Below are 23,505 nucleotides of genomic sequence, written 5' to 3'. Positions count from 1 at the left end.
CATCAGTTGTAGAAAAAAACAAGACGAGATTAAGGTCCATAAACTTGCAAGGAGCAGCGCGGAAGAGACGCTGGTGGGCATCCACCTCCATCCTCCACGTTTGAGCTGAAACGTGAACTTGTTGAACATGTTTAAAGACGCCCCCCGCCCCCCGTTCCTCTCTGATGAAGGAGGGACTCGAACATGGAGCGCTGATCTGGACCTCCCCAACACTTTTTTCCTGGCATATAAAAGCCGAGCTAACTCATTAGTTTAAGCAGTAGGGAGTTTCTGCTGGGGTCTGGATCGGACGTTACGCACACAGACCGGACCCTACCGTGTATGAGCGCCTGAGGAGAAAGCGAGCGGATTCCCCCCCTTTTGTCGCAAAGAATCTACATGTCTAATATTTAGACATGTTCAGCTTTGTGGATATTCGGTTAGCGCTTCTGCTCAGCGCGACTGTGCTTTTGGCGAGAGGTCAAGGCGAGGATGATAGTAAGTATTCAGTCTGTTTTCATCAGAGGATGCTGTGGAGACTCCGGCGGAGACCGCGCGGCTGCTTTATGGATCTAGCGCCGTGGGGTGAGGTGATGCGCGGCTGCCTCACCCCGACGCGCTCACACGCGCAAAGTTCGCAACTTTGCTCGCAACTGCGCGAACCCTCAGCGTCACAGACGCATACTAGCGTAGAAAATAAACATAATGGAGGTACACTCTAAAGACAATTTGGTTTATATGGGGATTTGAAATGTAAATAAAGCGGGCGCTATTTATACGTTTACGCGCCCAAAATAAGACTTTTGCGCAGTGATGAAAGCGCAATAATGCAATGAGTGCTTCTTTCCATTAATGCGAGCCTCCTCAGCTAAAAAGCAGACAATGGAAAATAGCTCAAGTCTGACGTCGACCGTAAAAAAAAGTCTCGACCTCAATTAATCACGAGTGACTGGGCTTCCTCTTTTGGGGAACGAGCGACGCTCAGTGGCCGAGGCTGGGACTGCTACTTTTTTTTCCCATCCACATCCCGTAGCTAAGCAACGGCGGTGGCTCGGACAATTCCAGTGGAGTGTTTTTAGTTAGACACGGAAATAAAAGTTAAAATAACTGCGCTGGTGTGAATGTCGGTGCCTCGATCATGGAGAAGATAATTGTCCAAATGGCGCCATACGTTCCTCATATCGCAAGTTAAAATGTGCTGATTTTGTTAGACTGAATGGGTTGTGAGGCCGATACTTATTATTACATCCCATAATTGAAATAATTCACTTTTTTTTAACGGTCATAGCAGTGTCTGGGCTAAATTGTTTGCTGATGCTAACGTTTAGCTGCCGGATAATCGCCATGCTTAATGTTTGATTTCAGAAATGATGTTATTCAGCAAATATCAAGATATGATATGATATACTCAATATTCAAAAGATGAATAGTACTTGGCTTTCTGGGTAATTCCAGTGTTTTAACACCCTTTTTTTTTACACTTAGGCCCATTTGGCAGCTGCACATTAGATGGACAGTTGTACAATGACAAGGACGTGTGGAAACCCGAACCCTGCCAGATCTGCGTCTGCGACAGCGGGACCGTCATGTGCGACGAGGTGATCTGCGAGGACACATCCGATTGCGCCGACCCGATCATCCCAGACGGAGAGTGCTGCCCTATCTGCCCCGACACCGAGGGTACTTCATTTTGTCCTTCATGTAGATCTCTGGCGACCTCTTGTGATTGTCCACGTCGACCCAAGTGGAGCTACATTCTTAAAGGATTATCATTCAGAACCAATCTGGATTTACCCTCTTTTTTACAACTTAATAATGGGATATAACTTTTTTCTCTGAGTTTTGACTTGTAAAACATGTGAACTCACTCATCAAGTTTATCGCAACAGCATCAAAGCTAGACGTGAAGATCAATTCCACTGCATTCACCGCACCACAAAATCTGTAAAGTTTGTGAAAAAAGGTTTTGATGTAATTTTGTCCCTTCTTTTTTCCCTTCACAAGTACCCCAGATACCTGACTACGAGGTACAGTGCATTTTCAAATGTCACTCATAATCAATATTTCATCATCACGGTGCAAAAACAACATCCTCATGAAGCCACTTTTTGTCTGTTTCTAGACAACAAATGGAGCAGTTGGGCCCAAAGGAGACCAGGTGGGTTCCAATTTGAATTGTTATTTTATTCTTTCTTCCTTAATACAAATGATCACTACTTATATTTAAGTCAACAAATGAAGTTTGTACATCATTTACCTCTCAGCCACTATACCTGTTCCCCTGTTTCACTTCAGGACATAGTCAATCAAAAACATTTGACAATATCTGCTGTTTCACTCAACATCTGTTGCTGTCTTTTGGTTCTTGTTTTTCAGCAGATAAGTATAGTTGAAATGCTTGAAATTGGAGCTAGAGCACACATGACGCCAGACCTTGTTTTTTTTTTTTTTAACTCTTAACTATTAAAGGGAAAAAGATCAAAATAACATTCTATATTTTGTATTTACAATACTGCATTGCTCATTATTTACTCAGTCCTAAAACATTACACCTGACAAATATTACTGTGAATTGTCAACAAGCTGAATATGTATTTTAGTGTGATTAATGTTCAAAATGTTCTCACAGGGTCCAGTTGGTCCCCCAGGCAACGATGGTATTCCCGGACAGCCCGGCCAGCCAGGCCCACCCGGGCCCCCTGGCACCCCTGGCCTTGGCGGAGTAAGTAGACAGACATCCATGAAGTCTAAGATCCAAATAAAACATTTTTTCGAAATGATAATTCTATCTCTTTTTGAGGGGTCAATATTAGTGGTCAAACAGTGTCAGTCAAGGTTAAAGGTAATAGTTACAAATGGTTCTCTTTCTTTCACAGAACTTCTCTCCTCAAATGAGCTATGGAGACCACTCCAAAGCCAGTGGCCCTCCAGTCCCTGGCCCCATGGTATGCCCTTCTCTGAAGCCTCAAACGTACGGTGGTGTAGTGTATCGCTTGAATCTAATGAAGTACTACTTCTCTCTCTATACTTTAGGGTCCCATGGGTCCACGTGGTCCACCTGGACCCTCTGGCTCATCTGTAAGTTGAATGTTATTGACAATAAATATATTTCTGTATTTTTGGAGAGGTGTGCTTTGGTGTATCAATGGATCTGAGAAGCCACTTTGTAAGCTGTTGGTATTGTCACCCTGTAGGGCCCTCAGGGATTCACTGGCCCTGCTGGAGAGCCTGGTGAGCCTGGCGCAAGCGTAAGTACACCCTCCCCACGTTGGCCTTTCATTCCATACAAATGCACAGGCATCAATGACCAAATTGAATTTTTTTTGTGACTGTTTCTAGGGTCCCATGGGTCCACGTGGTCCTGCTGGCCCCCTTGGAAAGAATGGAGATGATGTATGTCAATGATAGCCTTCAATATATTTTCAAAAACATCCTTCGTAAGTGTTGAATCATTATGGATTATTTCAGGGTGAACCTGGAAAACCTGGCCGCCCTGGTGAGCGTGGACCCGCCGGTCCTCAGGTGAGTGGAGGACACAATCTTACGATACCAAACTGTCTCATCATGTGGAGTCACCAAGCTATTAATCACAATGGGATATTCAGGTTCACATCAGGTCCTGTGAAGTCAGAAAACGTACAAAAGTATACGGGTTGTCCTGCACCCAAGTTGATTTCATATCGCACCTCAGCTGAGTTAACCGGCCTCGGTCTCTTCAGCCTGTCAGTTTTTGCTTCTCTGACAAATATCGTTCTGCACTTCAGTCCGGCGCTCAAATATACAGGCTTCAGCCCCTGCACACTTCATTGATGAATAAGTACTATATTGACAAAAACCTTGTCAATGCATTTCAGCTTCACTAGTACAATCGTTTCACGCCACTGATCTGTTTCATTAGTTCAGCTCAAAATGTGCTCGAGTTTCATGTGCACTTGACCAACAAAACCTCAGCCATGTGTGCAGCGTTGGGACATATCAGCATCGTAACACTCTCACAAAGCATGCGTTACTATGTAAAGGTTTATTGATGCTGCCCTGCTGTATAATGTTACTTTTAAGAGCAACTGAGCAACCAAGTGTATCCGCCATGTTTTGACACATCAATAATGGATGTCCATGAGTTGAACGTACAATGAAGTTACTATCAACAGTTGCATTTATTTTGCCACAACTACAGCCATATGTTTTCACCATCATACATTGGTTTATTTGCTGCATTATCATTTCAGCTACTATCTCACATTAGTTAGACAAAGCTACCTCAGAGCTACTGCACTGGCAGTCACGCCAGCTATGATGGCGCCTCATATACCAAAGTATTGGAGACATTCATTTACGTCCATATAGGTAGCTCCTCTTATCCTCTACTGTGTCAGTCAAATCTTTTTGCATGTTTGTTATTTTTATCTCTAAAAATGGAGCATTAGCTACAGGGGCAACGCATTTGTGTAGCAGCAATATGCTGCGGTTATGTCATTTCATCGTCAATCTGTAAAGTAATGTGTGAGGTTATTCTCAAATCCAAATGCATATAGCACTGTAATGTTTTCAGTCTGCATTGATGTTTTTATCGTTCTCCCGTGCCGCTGTTTAGCTAAGTGTCCGTATTACAGATTTATTAGTTCACTGAGTCCTTGGTTTATATTAGCACTTCAATTGTATGTATATTATATTATATATATTTCATCTCTATCTGTGAATTTTATCCAGCACTAGCTACATCAGCATTCCTCAGCTAGTGTTGTGCATAGTATCTCATTACACTCATCAAATGTATTTTACGTGCTTCTATAAACTCATAATCCTTTTGTTCACCAGGGAGCTCGTGGATTCCCCGGAACTCCTGGACTTCCAGGCATCAAGGGACACAGAGTAAGTCAGAGGGATTAATAAGCACACTTGGTCGCTGATCCCCATTTTGATGTGCAAACATCAATGATGTTTCTCTGCTTCATTACTTCAGGGTTTCAGCGGTTTGGATGGAGCTAAGGGAGATGCCGGACCTGCTGGACCCAAGGTGTGAGAGTGGACACAGCGTTTGTCATTTTTCATGGACAATTACTAACATCAGTTGTGGGTTCACAGGGAGAGCCTGGTGCACCTGGTGAGAATGGTGTCCCCGGAGCCATGGTGGGTCATGAGAACCGACGTAGTATTTTAAATTGTTCAACGGCAATGCTAATATGTTGGAATTGTCACAGGGTGCTCGTGGTCTTCCTGGTGAGAGAGGCCGCCCTGGCGCTCCCGGCCCTGCTGTAAGACCCTTTTTCATAGTAACCATCATGAAGTAAGGAAAAAAAGGATCGCATAGATGATGCTCTCCTCTGCTGCAGGGTGCTCGTGGTAACGACGGTAACAGTGGCCCTGCTGGACCCCCTGTAAGTTCACACTCTTGTACAATCCATCTCTGTCTGAATTTGCCCATCTATATCAAGTATGGTTGCATTACAGGGACCTACTGGACCCGCTGGTCCCCCTGGATTCCCCGGTGGTGCTGGAGCTAAGGTCAGTCCTCGGACAAGTTGCTTTTCAAAAAGTGTTATTTTTGTTTTGTTGAATGTCTTGCAGTTTGGTACATTTTTTGCTCGACAACTTCAACAGCTATTGATTTGTAGCTTCTCTTCAACCTGTATCAGCTACTGCCTCCTTATCACAATATTACATCAACATCAAGCTTTCGGTCTTCCTGTCGATGCAATACGTATCGTCCCATCTTCACACATCAGGCACTCTCACTGAAGTGATTTATTTTGTCTTCATTAAAACTAGGGGAAATATATATTTATTATATTATTAATATTATTAGTTAACTTTATTTTTTTGACATTTTTGTTGCATTTTTTTGAAGATTATATTTTCCAAGAAATAAACATCACTGTCAATAAATTGTGTTTTATAATGACAATTACAGTTGTTTTATGGTTCATGACCACCTAAATAATTATCTTATATCGACCCAATTGAAAACACTAAAAGAAAAAATTTTAAAGCAAAAAGTAAAATCAGTAAAATCAAGTATGAACGTCATATCAGATCATATGTTATTTTTCCTCTTTGTTAAACGTTTGTCATCCGTAGAAATACAGAAAAGTAGATTATGATTATTGTTCAACTCAGATCAATAGTTGCATCCCATTTAGTAAAAAGCTCATTTTAACATTTCAATGAAAAGGTTCACTTTACTCATAAAACTCTTCTATTTGGACCCTCTTTCTTCAAGTCTTTGTTAAATATGTGATTTCTTTGCATGGATGCTAGATGTGTATCAAGTTAATAATAAATAAGCAAATAATGTTTGGATGTACCCATACAGTGCTCATTAATAGTAATTAAATTATTTGTACGTACTACAAAAATAATATACAGAAATATGCATGAACATTCTATCAAGTGAATTCACCACCAGATGTTGTGGAATTCTCTTACCTTAAATTTATTCAATGATAAAAAAATCTCTTCTTTAGGGAGAGAGTGGTCCCCAGGGAGGCCGTGGAAATGAGGGACCCCAAGGAGCCCGTGGTGAGCCTGGTAACCCTGGACCTGCTGGCCCCGCTGGACCTGCTGTGAGTGGATTTACAATCAAATGCTCTCTTATGAATTTTTGTCTCATGAGCTGACCAAACTTTGATCCCGTCTCTAGGGTGCCCCTGGATCTGATGGCTCTGCTGGTGCTAAGGGTGCCACTGTAGGTATCCGTCCAATGGCAACCAAATAAAATCCCAAACATGACTCACGAACGAACTTGTTGCCACCTCTTGCAGGGTGCAGCTGGTATTGCTGGTGCTCCTGGCTTCCCTGGTGCTCGTGGTCCTGCTGGAGGCCAAGGTGCTGTCGGTGCTCCCGGTCCCAAGGGAAACAATGTGAGCAGGCTGAAAATAAAGCAAATATCACATAACAATTGATAGACATTTAGAAACAGGAATTTTAAATGAGTATTTTTGTTAACAGGGTGATCCCGGTCCCTCAGGCCCTAAGGGAGAGCCCGGTGCTAAAGGAGAGCCTGTGAGTACCACAACGACTTTATTTTATTTGAGTTGAAATGGAACTCAAATGGTTGTTTTGTATTCTTTTTTCAGGGCCCCGGTGGAGTTCAAGGAGCTCCTGGCCCCTCTGGTGAGGAGGGCAAGAGAGGACCCCGCGGAGAGCCTGGTGGTGCTGGACCTCGCGGACCCCCCGGAGAGCGTGTACGTTCCCACATATTTCTCCAACATTACTGGTTACTTTAAAAAGCAGGGTTTATAAAAACATATTAAATGTTGGGCTAGAAGTCTGAGAAGTGCCCTATTTACTTGCTGCTGGATGTATAAAGCGTCAGTTTAATTGGATATTTAGCATCTTTATCTGGATGCACCACAACAGTCTTTACGTTCCTTTGTAACTACCCATGTAAACCATCAGTTTCCACACAGATGATGGAAAGACATAGTGGTCACAAAATTTGGTTCAATGGCATGTACGGTGTCACAAGGTCACAGCATTGACATCACCACTGGCTCATACCTTTGAACTGCTGTCACATGGTCACTACTTGCCACAGCTAAAACCAAAACAAAAGATTGAATGAAAAATCAACTGTCAATGTTGAATAAATATCTTAAGCTCCAAATGAATTAAAATGAAAATGATCTTTCATGAAGAAGTAGCTTCACATTGTCAATGGCTTGTTTGTAAATTTGAGGCTGTGTAGAGAGTATTTTCACTGAAATGATCCTGTTCACATTTACATTCATTAGTTAGTAAATTGCAACAAATGTTCAATTGATAGCAGACATTTTTCAAATGTAAAGACAAATAAACCCGTAAACAATAACAAATATATATAGAATTATTCTGAATATTTCACCACCATATTACTGCAATGATATTTATATACACTTCAGTAAAACAAGAATGAATTAATGAAAAAATCTGAATGGAATGAAAACAGATGAAATATGTCAAAATAAATAGTGATAAAAAAACTTTTTTTTTTAAAAACATCTACGACTATTAAAATTATATGATAATAAATGACATTTCTATATTTGAAAATGCATTTGAATTTTCACAGAATGCACTATTCATGAATACATAAAGTATATCAATATTGTTCCCACAACAACGACCCGGCAGGCTGGTTGGTTCTACTTTAAAACTTTAAAGACAGTACAATCATGTGTCACATATTCATGATTCTTCAAAAAAAAAAACAAACATTGTTGGCCTGAAGATTTTCACCTGGTTTATACTTTCATCACACAAACAGCATAAGTTCTGTTTTTGTGTCCAGTCCAAACCTCCAAAATCAGCTTTGCATTAGCCCATTGTGACGTGAGCGTTTGTCTTCTCCAGGGTGCCCCTGGTGCTCGTGGTTTCCCTGGTGCTGACGGAGGTGCTGGTGGAAAGGTGAGTCCTGACCTGACATGAGTGGGTCCCACTATTGTTGCAGAGACTTATACTCACAGTCATTGATCTGGACAGGGAGCCCCTGGTGAGCGTGGTGCCACCGGCCCCATGGGAAGCCAGGGAGCCACTGGTGAGTCTGGCAGCCCCGGTGCTCCTGGTGCCCCTGGAGCAAAGGTGAGTCCTGCTTGATGACTTCTTGATGCCAGTCCAAACGTTTGAGTAGGGTTGATGCATCCTCATTGTGTTCCAGGGTGTGACTGGAAGCCCTGGAAGTCCTGGTGCTGACGGCAAAGTTGGACCTGCTGTAGGTTCCGATTCACTTATTCCTCCCATTCATTGCAGACTAGCTCTCTGCTCACAGCATGGCTTCCTCCTTTAGGGTGTTACTGGTCAAGATGGCCGCCCCGGACCTCCTGGCCCAAGTGGACCCAGAGGACAACCTGGAGTCATGGGATTCCCTGGACCCAAGGGAACCGCTGTGAGTTCTGCTCTGTTCTAATTAGCTCACTCACCTTGGTTCTACTTGAATTCGGATCGACACACTTGAAGGTCAACTCAGTGAAGATTTAGGATCCTGTGACTGACACTGACACGGGTCTTTACTACAACCACACGCATTCAGTGAGGCGCAGTGACACGTTCAATGATCCCCATCATGACTCTGAATTGCACAGCAGGAATAAAAGTAGTGCCGTTTTCTTCAATTTTGATTGAAAAATGAAATTATTTTTTCAAACAAAGCTAAAACCACATTTCCCCCACACCTTTGTTTTACTTTGTCATCCTCTATAAGTACCATTTTAGTCTCTCACTTATGACAACAAGCTCTTGAGGAATGTTTTCTAAGTGACTGAATAGCTTGCTAACATTTTTTACAGACACAATGATATCTAACTATTTATTGGTGTGTTGTAGTCAGGCTTTGATTCAATCGAATTTCACTTTTTAAACTATAGATCGATATTAAACATATGACTGCTGGCATTCAACATCTTTGTTAGGATTGAGCTGCTCCAAATGTTTCTTTTATTTATTTATTTCATCAGAGGAAAGTTATTTTCTCCAGTCCGTTTCATTTGAACCTATTTATCAAATTTTGCACACATAAAAGTCAACTTAATTTTAAGAAACTAAAATTGGCGCTGTTGTTTTCACAATTGTAATTGACACTGTTGCCACAGTTTAGTTTTCTTTCCACATATTTCACCAACATTTACATTTTCATTTCTAGGACAAGACTGTATTCAACTGTATTAGCTCATTCAACATTGTGTATTTTTAATATTTTCAAATAATTTAATGTTACGCAATAGCTATAAAACATTTTAACATTTAGCAGTTCTGCTGTCGACACGACATAACAAAGTAATTGGATTAAATAATTTAAATAATCGTTTAATAACTTAACTCTTTATTTTATCAAAATGTTTTTATCTATTTCAATATTATTCGTATCATTATTTAACTTAATGAAATGTTCCAAGCATTTCATCACACTCACCTGTTTTCTGTTGTCCACCAGGGCGAGAATGGAAAGGGTGGAGAGCGAGGACCTGCTGGAGCTGTTGGCTCTGTTGTAAGTACTCCTGAAATATGGCAGACATGTATTTTTTTTTAAATGCCACAAAACCTGACAATCGTTTTTGACAGGGTGCCCCTGGTAAAGACGGTGACGTTGGTGCTCCTGGACCTTCTGGCCCCGCTGTAAGTGAAGTTCCTTCCATTCTCTAATAACAGGCTCTTTGGTGTTGCCTTCAAAATCTCTCACTGTTGTGTATTTCTGCTTAGGGACCAGCAGGAGAGAAGGGTGAGCAAGGACCTGGTGGACCTCCCGGATTCCAGGTGTGTTCCAGATCTTGCCACTTTTTGTTAGTAACACGATCAAACTCTTTTTGAAACTTCACTTGTTATTCTGTAGGGTCTGCCTGGACCCCAAGGTGTTACTGGTGAGACTGGCAAGCCTGGCGAGCAGGTAGGAAACTCCATCATTGTTTTTTTGTTTTTCTCTTGAATGATTGAATCCATACTGACCATCTCCTTTGTGTTCAGGGTGCCCCTGGTGAGGGTGGACCCCCTGGCCCATCTGGACCAAGAGTAAGTTGCCCCTCGTTTGAAATAAACCGTAGTAGGTGACACTTCAGTGAATGGAACTGATGTTCTGCCTTTTCACCTTCAGGGCGAAAGAGGTTTCCCCGGTGAGCGTGGTGCTCCTGGCATTGCTGGTCCTACTGGTCCCCGTGGTGCGAATGGAGCCTCTGGAAACGAAGGACCCAAGGTCAGACACTCCTCAGCTACACAGCTGTGAAATAAATGACAAGAGGAAGCTAACAACCAGCTTGAGGTCTTCCAGACCACAATAGACTTGGAGCAAGTGGAACTACTGGTATTAAGAAGCTCAGCCTTGGAGGCTTGGAGAATTTTGGTGACTTTTTAAGTCCATAATCGACCGTAGAGACCATAAAGACTTGGACTTGTTTACTAGTGGACTTGTTGTGCTGATCTTAAAGGTTCTATTCCATCACTAACAGCACAGAAGCGACTTCTGTATTGGAGCTGCACAAACAGTGGCTCCTTCAAGTCAAGTTGGACTGGAGTAGAGATTTTCATTCTTCTCATGTCTTTGTCTAGAGGAGGGCTCGGGCACTTATTTCAGGCATCAGCATAACCAGAATTTCAACCTCCAAAACACATTGGGACTTTGTGTTCTACATTTTAAAACAGCGACGTGTGGTGCACAGGGACCAGACTTTTTTTCAATGCAAGAGAAAAGTGCAACTACTTATTCATATATTTTTATTGATAACCTCCATTCTTAAATTCTCTTGTCAGTTAAACCCAACCAAATGTATTTTAAAATCTGACGGGAGATTTATTTGAGTTGAGAATCATTTCCTGATCAGCCATGCCCTTCATTCAGAGTATTGCTACGCTTTATTAGGATCTTTTTGCATTGTTTAATGGCTGTCAAAACAGACTCTAGATGGTCTTTTTTAAGTTGATATTTCAAGCTGGCTCAAATGACTTACAGCGACTGCCACCTTACGTTCCACGGGGACATGCTCTGACCGCTATGACGCCGTGAAGTCACGTGTGAACGATCTCTAAAGTTGGTGGTTGATTACTTCAATGCTTGCACGTGCCTGTTTTTAAGTATATCCTGTGGATCAAGTTGGGACTAGATATGATAGAGGGTGGAGTCCAGGACTTAAACTGACACTCTCTGCCTGGATTGGCTTCACATGTCATTGCAGTAGTTAGAGCAATAGACAATAATAAAATGGTGACTTTGTGGGTTCACAGGGAGAGCCTGGCGCTGCTGGTGCCCCCGGTGGTATGGGAGCCCCTGGTATGCAGGGAATGCCCGGTGAGCGTGGAGCCTCAGGTCTGCCTGGCGTCAAGGGAGAGAGAGTAAGTAAAGGTGTTCTCTTCAGCTTTCAGAAAATTGTCTCAACCACCGCACTAGCTTTGAATTCAAATTAAACTTTTTCAGTAAAGTTTTAGATTTGCATTGCTATTCTAATAACGAAAATAATACATTTGTAATAAATGGTGGGCCAAAAAAAACAAAGAAGATCAGAAAAAAGAAATCAGATTAAGTTAGCATGCTGGTACCAGAGTGATCGAGCCTTGCGAGTGTGAAGACAATGGACTCACTCCTAATCTATCTCAGGGTGAAGCTGGTCTCAAGGGATCCGATGGTGGTCCAGGAAAAGATGGTGCTCGTGGTCTGACCGGTGCTATCGGAGTCCCAGGACCCCCTGGTGGTCAGGGAGAGAAGGTTAGAAGTTGTCAAGCAGATTCAAAACACCTAGTTTTACAGAAATTTGGAGGGTAACTATGTTCTGGTTTTAGGGAGAGCCTGGTGCTGTTGGTGTTGCTGGACCTAGTGGACCTCGTGGTGCCCCTGTAAGTTATCAAAACACACATCACAGCGTTGTAATTATTATTGTTTCCCATACTATCCTGAAAGAAGTGTAGTTATGGACCAAACACAGTTTAACTTCATTACACCATAACTCTGCTAGTACTCAATAGTATTCATAAAGGATTGACGTATTGCGTATTTCATCAAAAACAGCGCAATGCTAAATCGGCACTGAAATTAGAAATGTTTTATAATGACTACTAAACCTAATTTACAAACCTGGGAATTATTCCATTTAAGAGAAACTTAGGTACTTCGAACTACCAAGCATGGATTTAAACCGTCTGACTTGGCATCGATTGCACTTGTCAGTCTCCCGCAGTTCAGTCAAATATTGACAGTGTTTAATGCCTGCTTTGTGATGACTCCATCAGGGTGAGCGTGGAGAGTCTGGCCCACCTGGACCTGCCGGATTTGCTGGACCTCCTGTGAGATACGCCTCAGATACTTCCCTCCCAAGTTTTGTGTTCTGTCTATGAACACTTGTGTCATCCGACCACAGGGTGCTGACGGTCAGCCTGGTGCTAAGGGAGAGAATGGTGATACTGGACCTAAGGGAGATGCTGGTGCTCCTGGACCATCTGGACCTATCGGAGCAGCTGGACCTCAGGTAGATCTGAAACATTAACTTCACGACAATCTGATATGTTCAATAGCTACAGTAATGCTCATTGACTGGAAGTAAAATGCCTTTGAAGTTTGGCATTTCAGTTCATTGAATGGTTGTCACTGGTGTTCAATGTCCTAATATGAGAGCTGTGCGCCCACAGGGACCAGCTGGTCCACCTGGAGCCAAGGGTGCCAGTGGTGGCGTTGGATCTCCCGTGAGTACTTTGAAATCTACAAAGATCTACGTCCGGCAAATGTGTATGGCGTCACTAACCCCATTTGTGGCGGATTTCAGGGTGCTACTGGTTTCCCTGGACCTGCTGGCAGAGTTGGACCCCCCGGCCCTGCTGTAAGTTTTATCTAAGAGACTTGTTGAGGAGGGCTAGGGTCCATGTTTACGCGCTATAATGAGGAATTGTTCTACAGATTGGGGTCCAGTTATACCTCCAACCTTTTCCCATGTTTACTGAGTGTAGTTGCTTTTGTGAGAGCTTTATTTGACACAAACATGTTTTTTGTTTTCGCTGTCATGTTTAGTTTAATCTAAAACATTCTTTTTTTTTACTTAGACCAAAGGTCAGTGTTTTTTTGGTATTCAAGGATTAAAACTGTCAGGGAGGCTTGGTTCATGCTGTACTTAGTCAGATAAACTAGACATTAGTTAGACGTATATATATCGCCCAGGGTCAGCTCTTCTTGTAGTTGTTACTATATGAGACCCTCACCTGATGAAGTCATTGTGCTGTGTAATTTTAATATATCTGCCGTCACTTACAGGGAGCTGCCGGACCTCCTGGACCTGGCGGTCCTGTTGGCAAAGATGGACCCAGAGGCGCTCGTGGTGAGACTGGTGCTGCTGGCCGCCCTGGTGAGGTTGGCGGTGTCGGACCTGCTGGTGTGACTGGTGAGAAGGGCTCTCCTGGTGCTGACGGAGCCCCTGTGAGTTGTCAAAACTCAGCATTCCACCGTTGCCAGTTTTAATATGGTGGAGTAGTCATCACGATGTCCTTCCATGTAGGGTGCCCCCGGTAACCCTGGACCTCAAGGTATTGCTGGACAGCGTGGTATCGTCGGTCTTCCTGGACAGCGCGGAGAGCGTGGTTTCCCTGGTCTGCCCGGACCTTCTGTGAGTATCGCCTGAAAGATGTCCTGAATGACGAGGAAAGTGCCTGATAAAAACTGAGAGCTGTTTGTGGTCCATATTTGCCAAAGACGTAGAGGAAGGCATACTGTTAATCATGTAACCAGTCCGTTTGTGTTGTTGTTGTTGTGATGGTTCCATTTCAATTCCCTTTGCAACTGCTTGTCCAATGTGCTGTTAGTTTTCCTCTTTTGAGAGGTGATTTGGATTCAAAAACACTATTTAACCAGGGACATTTCCTTGGGATATGTTAACAATTGGTTGATCAATACAGTGGTCCTCTTGCATTAAGGCTGTATTGTCAACATGCTCCAGTACTTGACTGAGTCAGCCATCGTGATGGAGCCCTCATGTATGTGTATTCGTAAAGATATAAAGTAAAACAGTACATAAAGAATTTTGTCCATCTAGGTCCTAATTTGAGGACAAACGCGGTGATAGAGGCTTAAAAACAACCTACCCAACAAACTACTCATAGCTGTTTTTATTATTTATGGTAAGGTGAGGTGCTCATTGGAGGAACCAATAGTTCACTGGTTTCACGCTCACCAGGATCTTGAAACATAGATGACATAAAAAAGAAATGGCTGCTAAAATCTAAGGGCGTTTGTGTTTGTGCGTAGGGTGAGCCCGGCAAGCAGGGATCAGTCGGTGCTGTTGGTGAGCGTGGACCCCCAGGACCTGCTGGACCCCCTGGACTGTCTGGTGCCCCCGGAGAGGCTGGTCGTGAGGTGAGTTGCTGGTTGACTTCAGTGTTTTGAAGAAAAAAGTCTCACTTGGAACTTTCTTTCTTCTTCACAGGGATCTCAGGGACACGATGGTGCCCCTGGTCGCGATGGTGCTGCTGGCCCCAAGGTGAATATTTCTTGTCATCTGGTTTTAATGTAGATCATCGACAGCATTGGCCCGTGTTTTACATTGTTGTACTTTGCTCTCATAGGGAGACCGTGGTGAGACTGGTATGGCTGGACCACCTGGACCCCCTGGTGCTCCTGGAGCCCCTGGTATGGTTGGCCCATCTGGCAAGAGTGGTGATCGTGGAGAGACTGTAAGACTTCCTTTTAACAAAAATCACCTATTGTTGTGATATGATCTGCTCATGCTTTCTCCATCGCAGGGTCCTGCTGGTCCTGCTGGCCCCGCCGGTCCTGCTGGTGTTCGTGGTCCTGCTGTACGTACTCCCAACCTAACACAAATGCAAAATCTGGAGTAGAAGTGAGAAGTCTGAATGACCGCCAATTGTTCTGGTCTAGGGGCCTGCTGGTGCTAAGGGAGACAGAGGAGAGGCCGGTGAGGCTGGAGAGAGAGGCCACAAGGGACACAGAGGATTCACTGGCATGCAAGGACTGCCCGGACCTGCTGTTAGTAAACCCTTTTTTTCCTTTTGAACTCATTGCTAAGACAGTGTGAACACAACGTCCAAATCTATAGCGGTCTTGTGATGTCAACACCCTGCAACAGCTTTTTGTGGGAGCTGCTTCTGCCATTGTAGGAACTTGTGACACGTGTGTAGACCGTCAGTCTGGACTTGACATGCATCTTAACTTGAATTGTGCTATGAGATGCAATCTACACATAAGATAGACACATGTTTATTTTAACCTGTCTCCAGGGAACTACCGGAGAGAGAGGACCTGCTGGTGTTTCTGGACCTGCTGGACCTAGAGTGAGTGCCATCCTTTGAAGGAATAACTGCATTGTAGGTGGTTTACTAATATTTGTTGCTTTCAAGGGACCTGCTGGATCAAATGGCTCCCCTGGTAAGGATGGCATGAACGGACACCCTGGACCCATGGGACCCCCTGGACCTCGTGGACGCAACGGAGAGATGGGACCTGCTGTAAGTTATAAACACACTGTTGGACCTCTCTGAAGGTGACCAGTTTTAAAGTGTGTCTTTGTCTATTTAAGGGTCCTCCTGGACCTCCCGGACCCCCTGGTGCTCCTGGACCTGCTGGTGGTGGATTTGACTTCATCAGCGCACCTGCCCAAGAGAAGGCTCCCGATCCCTTCCGTGGTGGCCACTATCGTGCCGATGACCCCACAGCCATTCGCGACCGCGACAATGAGGTTGACACCACTCTGAAGACCCTGACCCAGAAGGTGGAGAGCATCCGCAGCCCTGATGGCACCCAGAAGAGCCCAGCCCGTATGTGCCGTGACCTGAGAATGTGCCACCCTGAATGGAAGAGCGGTGAGTGCAGATCTATGACCTCACAGTTCAAAAGCTGAATCAGTTCTAATATGTCGTGGCCCGTTCCAGGCACCTACTGGGTTGACCCCAACCAGGGCTCCGCTCTTGACGCCATCAAGGTCCACTGCAACATGGAGACTGGAGAGACCTGCCTCTTCCCCACTCAGAGCACCATCCCCATGAAGAACTGGTACCGCAGCAAGAACCCCAGAGAGAAGAAGCCCATCTGGTTCAGCGAGGCCATGCAGGGTGGATTCCAGGTGCGAGAAGCATCACTGACCGCACCGCAAAGCAAAACCACACAGCAGATTAACCCTCATCTCCCTCCTCCATAGTTCCAGTATGGCAGCGCTGATGCCGATCCTGAGGATGTCAGCATCCAGATGGCCTTCATGCGCTTGATGTCCAACCAGGCCTCTCAAAACATCACCTATCACTGCAAGAACAGCGTTGCCTACATGGATGCCGCTACTGGCAACCTGAAGAAGGCAATGACTCTTGGTGGATCCAACGACGTTGAGATCAGAGCCGAGGGCAACAGCCGCTTCACATACAGTGTCAGCGAGGATGGATGCACGGTACGTCGTCGGCCTGTTCTTCTTCTTCTCCGTCAATCTTTCCCTGACTAACCTCCCTCTTCTCTCTGCAGTCACACACCGGCGCCTGGGGCAAGACAGTCATTGACTACAAGACAACGAAAACATCCCGCCTGCCTATCATTGACATTGCTCCTATGGATGTTGGTGGACCAGATCAAGAGTTTGGCGTGGAAATCGGTCCCGTCTGCTTCTTGTAAAACAGAGAAAAACATGGACATTGTTGTTGTTTTTTCTAGCGGTCATCTCTAAACCCTCTATCTTTGCGTTCATTTGGCTGCTTAACCCCCAAAACAAAACCACTCGGCTGAAGACGGCGCATCGGGATTTTCACCGATAAGGGACACTTACAAAAACTCCCATCGATGCATTCTTGTGTAAAATCTAAATAAATTCCCGCCCGGAGAGTGAGGAGAAGAAAAAACCCGGAAGGACATTCAGAACAACAACACATGATTGTACCGTTTCCCCTGGTGTTAAATAAATTGTAAAAAGTGTCAAGTGTCTCTTTGTGATAAAGTTTTTAAATAAAAAAAACTAAGACGAACCAGCAAATAACAAGCCGCTCGCCTTCATTTGGAACTCTAAGATGGCTACCTCACTATGAAAGTGATTTCTCCGACGGTGCTATAACCAGACTGTATCTTCACCACTTGCGAATTTTGGTGCTAACAAACCCGCTCAATTACTTTTTTGTACAATTCAATCAACACACAATTCACTCCCCTCCCGAACCCATGTTAATGTTGTTTGTTTGTGTCATACTTTGGCAAAAAAAAAAAAAAAGGTTTTCGTGAAAACTGAAGCAGAGCCACTTTCCTGATTGCAAAGAGAGAATCTGTACTTATTTTGTACATGTATAATAAATCGAAGATGTTTTTAATTATTTTGGGTGCTGAAATAAAGCATGTGAAGTGGTCTACTCACCTTTTACTTTCTCACTGTCCTCTGTCGAGAGAATATTTACAAAATCTCGGGAAATTAACCGATGAGCATGAGAGGTCCCTCCCAGCGTCATAGAGCCCAATACTTCAAATTCCTCCAAAAATCCTTCATGTTGATGTCATAGGACACTCTATTACACCACATTAATACTTGCCTCACTGAAATTCCAATACTGTAGGTCACAAACTACCACAAAACTGTGTGACTGGCGAAGATGAGGGGTGAAAAAATAAAATAAAAAAGCAGACAAACAAACAAAAAAAAATAAATAAAAACACAAAAATGATTTATGATTTAGAGGATTAACATACTCGACAACTACAGTGCAACAAATGACTTTCTGCAACTTAAATGAGATATCTAACTATAAATAATGTAAACAAACCATTTTTTAACAAATATTTATCACAAATAAAAGTCATAGCAAAATATTTCATTTAATTTCATTTCATTTTACTTATTTTTAAAATCGACGATTTGCTCAGGGCAAAAATGTCCCCCAGGATGTTGGTGTTAAAAATGTCCCCCAGAATGTTGGTGTTAAAAATGTCCCCCAGAATGTTGGTGTTGAGTTAGGATGGTTCACTGACGACCTCCCATGGACATGTAACGCAAGTGCAGAATATTTACGTTCAGTTGTCGTGCCACAAACTTTGGGCAGCAGTGGCAGAAATAGTAGCAGCGGAAATGGGGCGGGGAAGGCAGCAACAATACAAAGCCAACAGGTTGTTTCATATATTTAGCAAAATATTTCAAACACATACACAACAGCTAAAATCACTGCATGCTAAATAAGTTGATTGTATATGTAGGTAATCGTAGCAACATTTAAGTTTTCATATTCAAAAGTTTTAACATCTAATATTTTGCATAGTTATACAAAAGTTTATCGTGAAGGTAAAGTTGAAAATAGCAAGTGGAGGATTGTTGACATTTCCATCGGAATAAACATGAGACTGCTTTGTTTTTGTATCATAAACTGCTTAGACAGTCCAGATCAAGCCTGTCAACAAAGGCAGCTCAGCATGTTCAATTGCAAATGTTGACAAAAATCATACTGCGTGATTAATCATTCAAAACAAACCATTAGCGGTGAATGTAATATTACCAGAATATTACTCCTATGACAATAACATTGAGAGAAGTCACATTAAAGTATCATCTGCAATCGATCTCATCACATTTTTACACTAAAAGATCTCCTTCAAAGCAAATCCCTGGACACCGTTGTCACTTCAGGCTACAAAGAAATAAAAATAAATATAAATAAATCATTATGGATTAACATAGCGCTCTAGCTAAGCAGTATTACCTGGCAGCGTGTCGCTGTAGGGCTCGCTATGGCAACAGGGAACAAAAAAAGAACACGTTGATGTCTCAGTTTACCAGAAGTGATCATAGGACCTGGACCGTCTTACTGCTGGGCCATGATGAGCGGCACGTGGGGGCTGTCGGACCTCAGCGGCGCAGTTCTCTCTCCGGTCCGGAAGTTGAACATGGGCTGGGTGGACAGTGGCGGTGGGAAATCGGAGCGGTGATTGGCCATGTTTCGAAGTTCATCCGTGTTTCCATGAATGGTGTGGTGGTGATACAACTGTATCCTGCAAGGATGAATGATAGTATCACAATTCAAATCTATAACAATATTAAAGGTTTGGACTTATAATAGACAAGGACATGAATATTCACCACAGCAACAACAAATCTGTGATATCTCTATCTATGCAGTTTAGATTATACTGGTACCTCGGTTCTCAACAATCCGTTCCAGACGGCCGTTCCAGAAGCGATTTGTTCGAAATCTGAATCAATTTTTCCCATTACAATGAATAGAAAAATAAATAATGCGTTCCAAGCCTTAAAATAGGCTTTTGTAGGAGTGAATGTAGAGTGTCTGCTGCAGGTGCGCTGTTCCTCTATGTGTGTGGCCGCTGCATGTGGGAGGGGTTGCCGAGTGAGTGAGGTCTCTCCAGAAGTGAAGAGGTGCCCGGTGCGTGTCCAGCTCTGAATGTGCGCTTCTGTGCAGTTTGGCTGTGACAAAGTCATAAACCAAGTAACGCTCTGTCCCAGACTCGCCTCATCCCTGTCCCAGCTCCAGCTGACAACAGGACATCAAACCCTGGAGTGAGCGCTCCAGCACCTCCCCTGTGACGCTCTACCACGGTCCAGTGCAGAGACAGGAAAGGTTTTACACCTCAATATGAAGAAAAAACAGCCAGTAAATGTAGCTAACGGGACACGTCTGCACACAGAGGCTGCGTTATACACAATAACAAAGTGAGTCGAGGGTCAGCTGATCGGCCCGCGCACGTTTTGTTTTTCCGGCTTTTTTCGGGGGCGTTCGAGTTCTGGATTTTCGTTCAAAATCCGAAGCAAAAAAATCTCGAAATTTTTGTTCAAACTCCGATTTGTTCGAAGTCCGGGACGTTCGAAAACTGAGGTACCACTGTATTTGATAAATTAAAAAAAAAAAATGTTATCTGTATGTATCTAAAATTTGTGATGTTTGTGTGTGAGATAGGTTTGTGACTCACTGGTTGGTGCGGGCATTTCTCTTGGTTCTGAAAGCAGAGCAGAAACGTCCAGTCAGTTATGTTTGGTGTCAAAACACAGTGTTTTGTCAAAACACAAAACAACAGTGTTATCAAGTTTGATCCTCACACTCCTTCTCGTCGCCCACACATGATGTAGGTCAGCAGCAGGCACAGAACCAGAGCCAGAATGAGCGGCACGATCACCGTCACTATGTAGTCGGGGAAATAATCTCGACTCTCTGGAGACTCCGGAGGCTGAAAAACTTCTCCTGCGTCCAGAATCCCAGAACCAACAGTAGGAGGAGGTGAAGATGGCTCCTGTTTGGTCAGGTCGAACTGCAGGGAGGGAAAGTGATTTTTGTGTTTGTTTTCTAATAACAATAATAATAGTAAAAAAGCAATGAACATAATGTTACACTCTACGGTTTTTTATTTTTTAAATCAAATCAAATTTGCTTAAAAAGAATACCTTTTTTTTTTTTTTTTTTTACCAGGATCAACATTCATCAACTGAAAAGTAATAATAAACTACCAAACAGGGCATAAAACAAAATGAAGAAAAAAGAATAAAAATGAGGAACGGTTTTCTGGCATTTGCTTAATGTTTTTAAAAGACCAAAAATGTGTTAAAATGGTGACCGGAAATTGACATAAAGCAAGCCGTAACACAAATAACACATTTTATTTTAAATACAACTGCTATATAAAAAGAGTTTGTGGTATTTAACCTTCACTTGCATAGTAAGAAGAATAGATAAAATTGAACTTTTTTTCCCCGAATATTAAAAAAAGACATAGGGATAAAGGAGGGATAAAACATAAAAAAACAAAAGGAATAGTGAATAATCCAAAATACAATTGAAATATTTACAAGTGGATATTTTTCTTAATATAAAACTTCATATATGCACAGAAAAATATGTACATTATAATGTAATGACAATTACATGATAAATTCACTGTTGGAGTCAAACAAGCTCAAGGTCATGTGACCTCCTCACCAGCTCAGTGCTGCACCAGCTGATGCAGTTACTGGCAAAGCTGCAGAAGTTACATCCACTGGGCACTTTGACCTTAGCCCCCGAGGAGCACGCCCTCTGGTGCTCTGCCGTCAGGACCTTCTGCAGACAGTTGGAGAAGTAGTCCTCTGAGGCCACCTTGACGTAGACCCTGACGGAGAACTCCAGATGAACATCGTTGCGCATTGATTCGCGGATTCAACCGGAGGAAAGCGCTCACCCCTCGAAGTGTCCCGCCAGCGGGAGCGGAACTCTGCCGCCTCGGTCCAGGGCGTTGGTGACGTTGACGATTTCCAATTGATCCGTTGCCCACAGGTTCTGGAGATCTTGCTTGATCTCATCCTGGACACTAGAGGGCAGCACTTTCTCAATCTCTCGCAGTTTGATGAAGAATTCGGCCTGGTATGGAAGAACCTTCTCTGGAAATTCAAATCAGTCATGAATATTAAATGGAGGCTGCACCACTGCTCCAAAATGCAACTCTTTCAAAGACCAACCTGCGACAGCCTTGATCACCAGAATCTGTCTAGTTGTTTCATAGCTGCGTTTGTTCACCGCATAAATCTGAGGGTCAAGTATTTGTGTCAATAAAAACACAAAACAAATAAAAAGAGATTGAAAATCATAAAAATCATAAGGTATAAAAGCGTAAATGAAAATGCATTACATTTAAACATAGATACGTACTTTTAAAAGTGAATTACACAAAGAATTAGAAATGTTAACTGAGGCATAATGACTTCTGTGAGTTGGTATTCAAGACTACACACACAAACTTGAGATATAAATGTTATTTTTTTTTATAAAATACGGACAAAAGACAGAATTATGTCCAGTAAATAAAATTATTTTAAAAGTCTGAAGATGTTAAAAAAAATACATTAAGCAGGGGAAAAAGAACAATATAATGCATTAGAGCAAATGTAAAGAAAGTGTTAACATATGCTGTAACATCAGAGGAAATTATTATGAAGAAACAAAAGACACTGATTAGTAAAGTAAATGAAATCCAAACCAACAACAAAAACATAACTAATAAATAACAAACCAGAAAATTGTGCCACTATAAACTGATAATATTAACTAAAGGAAATTAAATGAAACAACATGACAACAACAACCAGATATATTGAAACACAAACAACTTCAGTATAGTACTTATACTTATATATAATATACTTATACTTCAGCTTCATCTATATTTGTGAAGTTTGACTCTGTACCTCAATGATGCTCTTCCCAGGAGAGGTTGGCGTTCCGTACAAGAATCCATTATCGTATGAATGTCTCTGAGTGAAGCGGAGCCACTCGGGAAGGTCTGGGAAGTTCTGCTTGTTGCACTTGAACACCATGGGATCATCGTACAAACGGCCAGCTGTTAAAGAAAACAAATCATAGATAAGAAGACATTGAAGTCGGACCTATGTCTTCTTATTGCATGATCTTACCATAAAGTTTGGACAGTGGCTCAAAGTCACTCTGGAAAGTTTCTCTCAGCAACTCATAGCTGAAGAACCTTCCCACCTGAATTGTGAATTTGATCTCCGCTTTGGTCCCATAAAGAGTCACAGCAAAGACTGTAATGAGACACAGCAGTTCAAAGAAAATCGGCACAAAATCTGGAGTGTGTGGAAATATTTAAGGAAGTTTACATGCCTGTGAAGAAGAAGAGAGCTCTGCTGCTGCCTCCCGCCATCTTGCTGTGTGACTGACAGACACAAGTGGACACAGTTTGTGACTCTTGAGTTATTTTGGTCTCGTTCACTTCAGCAGCATGTCGCACCACTATGGCGTCGGCCATAGTGTTGACTTTTGTTTTGACATTCTAGACAAAGCGTACCTCCAACTCCTTGAAAACAAGCGCTACGAATTATGACTCATGAACTGCAGCACAGCTAGAAGTCCAGAAAATGATTCAATGTTGTGTGTGTGTGTTTTAATCTGCTCTTTGCCAATTACTGTTTCTGTTGTTATCACAAACTCAAAACCTTCAGTTTACACTTGAGGCAGTGCTAAAGTGAAGAACAATTCTCTGTTGAAGTGGATCTGGTGTATTGGGAATGTTGAGTGTTGGGATGCTGATGATGAGCGATGAGCTGAGCCAGAAGGCAAGGCTCAGTTCTCCCCTACATCTGTGTCATAGCTAAAAGAACAAGATCCCATATACACCAGGAATAA

The 23,505-nt window shown here is 42.9% G+C and overlaps 2 protein-coding genes across 2 annotated transcripts; one reads left to right on the top strand and one right to left on the bottom strand.

Annotated features, from left to right (window-relative positions):
- The first annotated feature begins 268 nt into the window (after nt 1-268).
- Nucleotides 269-17,728, top strand: col1a1b (collagen, type I, alpha 1b). The gene is made up of 51 exons (XM_053887624.1): nt 269-477; nt 1,465-1,659; nt 1,984-2,006; nt 2,102-2,137; nt 2,609-2,701; nt 2,856-2,924; nt 3,013-3,057; nt 3,174-3,227; nt 3,319-3,372; nt 3,448-3,501; nt 4,798-4,851; nt 4,943-4,996; nt 5,065-5,109; nt 5,181-5,234; nt 5,313-5,357; nt 5,431-5,484; nt 6,444-6,542; nt 6,620-6,664; nt 6,741-6,839; nt 6,928-6,981; nt 7,056-7,163; nt 8,311-8,364; nt 8,440-8,538; nt 8,615-8,668; nt 8,744-8,842; nt 9,887-9,940; nt 10,015-10,068; nt 10,153-10,206; nt 10,283-10,336; nt 10,414-10,458; nt 10,541-10,639; nt 11,665-11,772; nt 12,035-12,142; nt 12,217-12,270; nt 12,664-12,717; nt 12,792-12,899; nt 13,060-13,113; nt 13,194-13,247; nt 13,676-13,837; nt 13,917-14,024; nt 14,663-14,770; nt 14,841-14,894; nt 14,980-15,087; nt 15,157-15,210; nt 15,293-15,400; nt 15,652-15,705; nt 15,772-15,879; nt 15,951-16,233; nt 16,303-16,493; nt 16,569-16,811; nt 16,883-17,728. Exons 1-51 carry the CDS (start codon nt 396-398, stop codon nt 17,027-17,029), a joined length of 4,350 nt encoding a protein of 1,449 aa, XP_053743599.1. The 5' UTR covers nt 269-395; the 3' UTR covers nt 17,030-17,728.
- Nucleotides 17,729-18,313: 585 nt separating this feature from the next.
- sgca (sarcoglycan, alpha) lies at nt 18,314-23,023 on the bottom strand. The gene is made up of 11 exons (XM_053863240.1): nt 22,984-23,023; nt 22,776-22,904; nt 22,551-22,702; nt 21,825-21,891; nt 21,548-21,746; nt 21,310-21,478; nt 20,436-20,644; nt 20,309-20,335; nt 19,193-19,375; nt 19,087-19,112; nt 18,314-19,014 (listed from the first exon to the last, which is right to left on the bottom strand). Exons 1-11 carry the CDS (start codon nt 23,021-23,023, stop codon nt 19,010-19,012), a joined length of 1,206 nt encoding a protein of 401 aa, XP_053719215.1. The 3' UTR covers nt 18,314-19,009.
- Nucleotides 23,024-23,505: the final 482 nt, after the last annotated feature.

The sequence above is a fragment of the Synchiropus splendidus genome, chromosome 1, assembly GCF_027744825.2.
Source record: "Synchiropus splendidus isolate RoL2022-P1 chromosome 1, RoL_Sspl_1.0, whole genome shotgun sequence".
Taxonomy (NCBI): Eukaryota; Metazoa; Chordata; class Actinopteri; order Syngnathiformes; family Callionymidae; genus Synchiropus; species Synchiropus splendidus.
The sequence above is the reverse complement of the archived record's forward strand: the minus strand, read 5'-3'. Positions and strand labels throughout refer to the sequence as shown.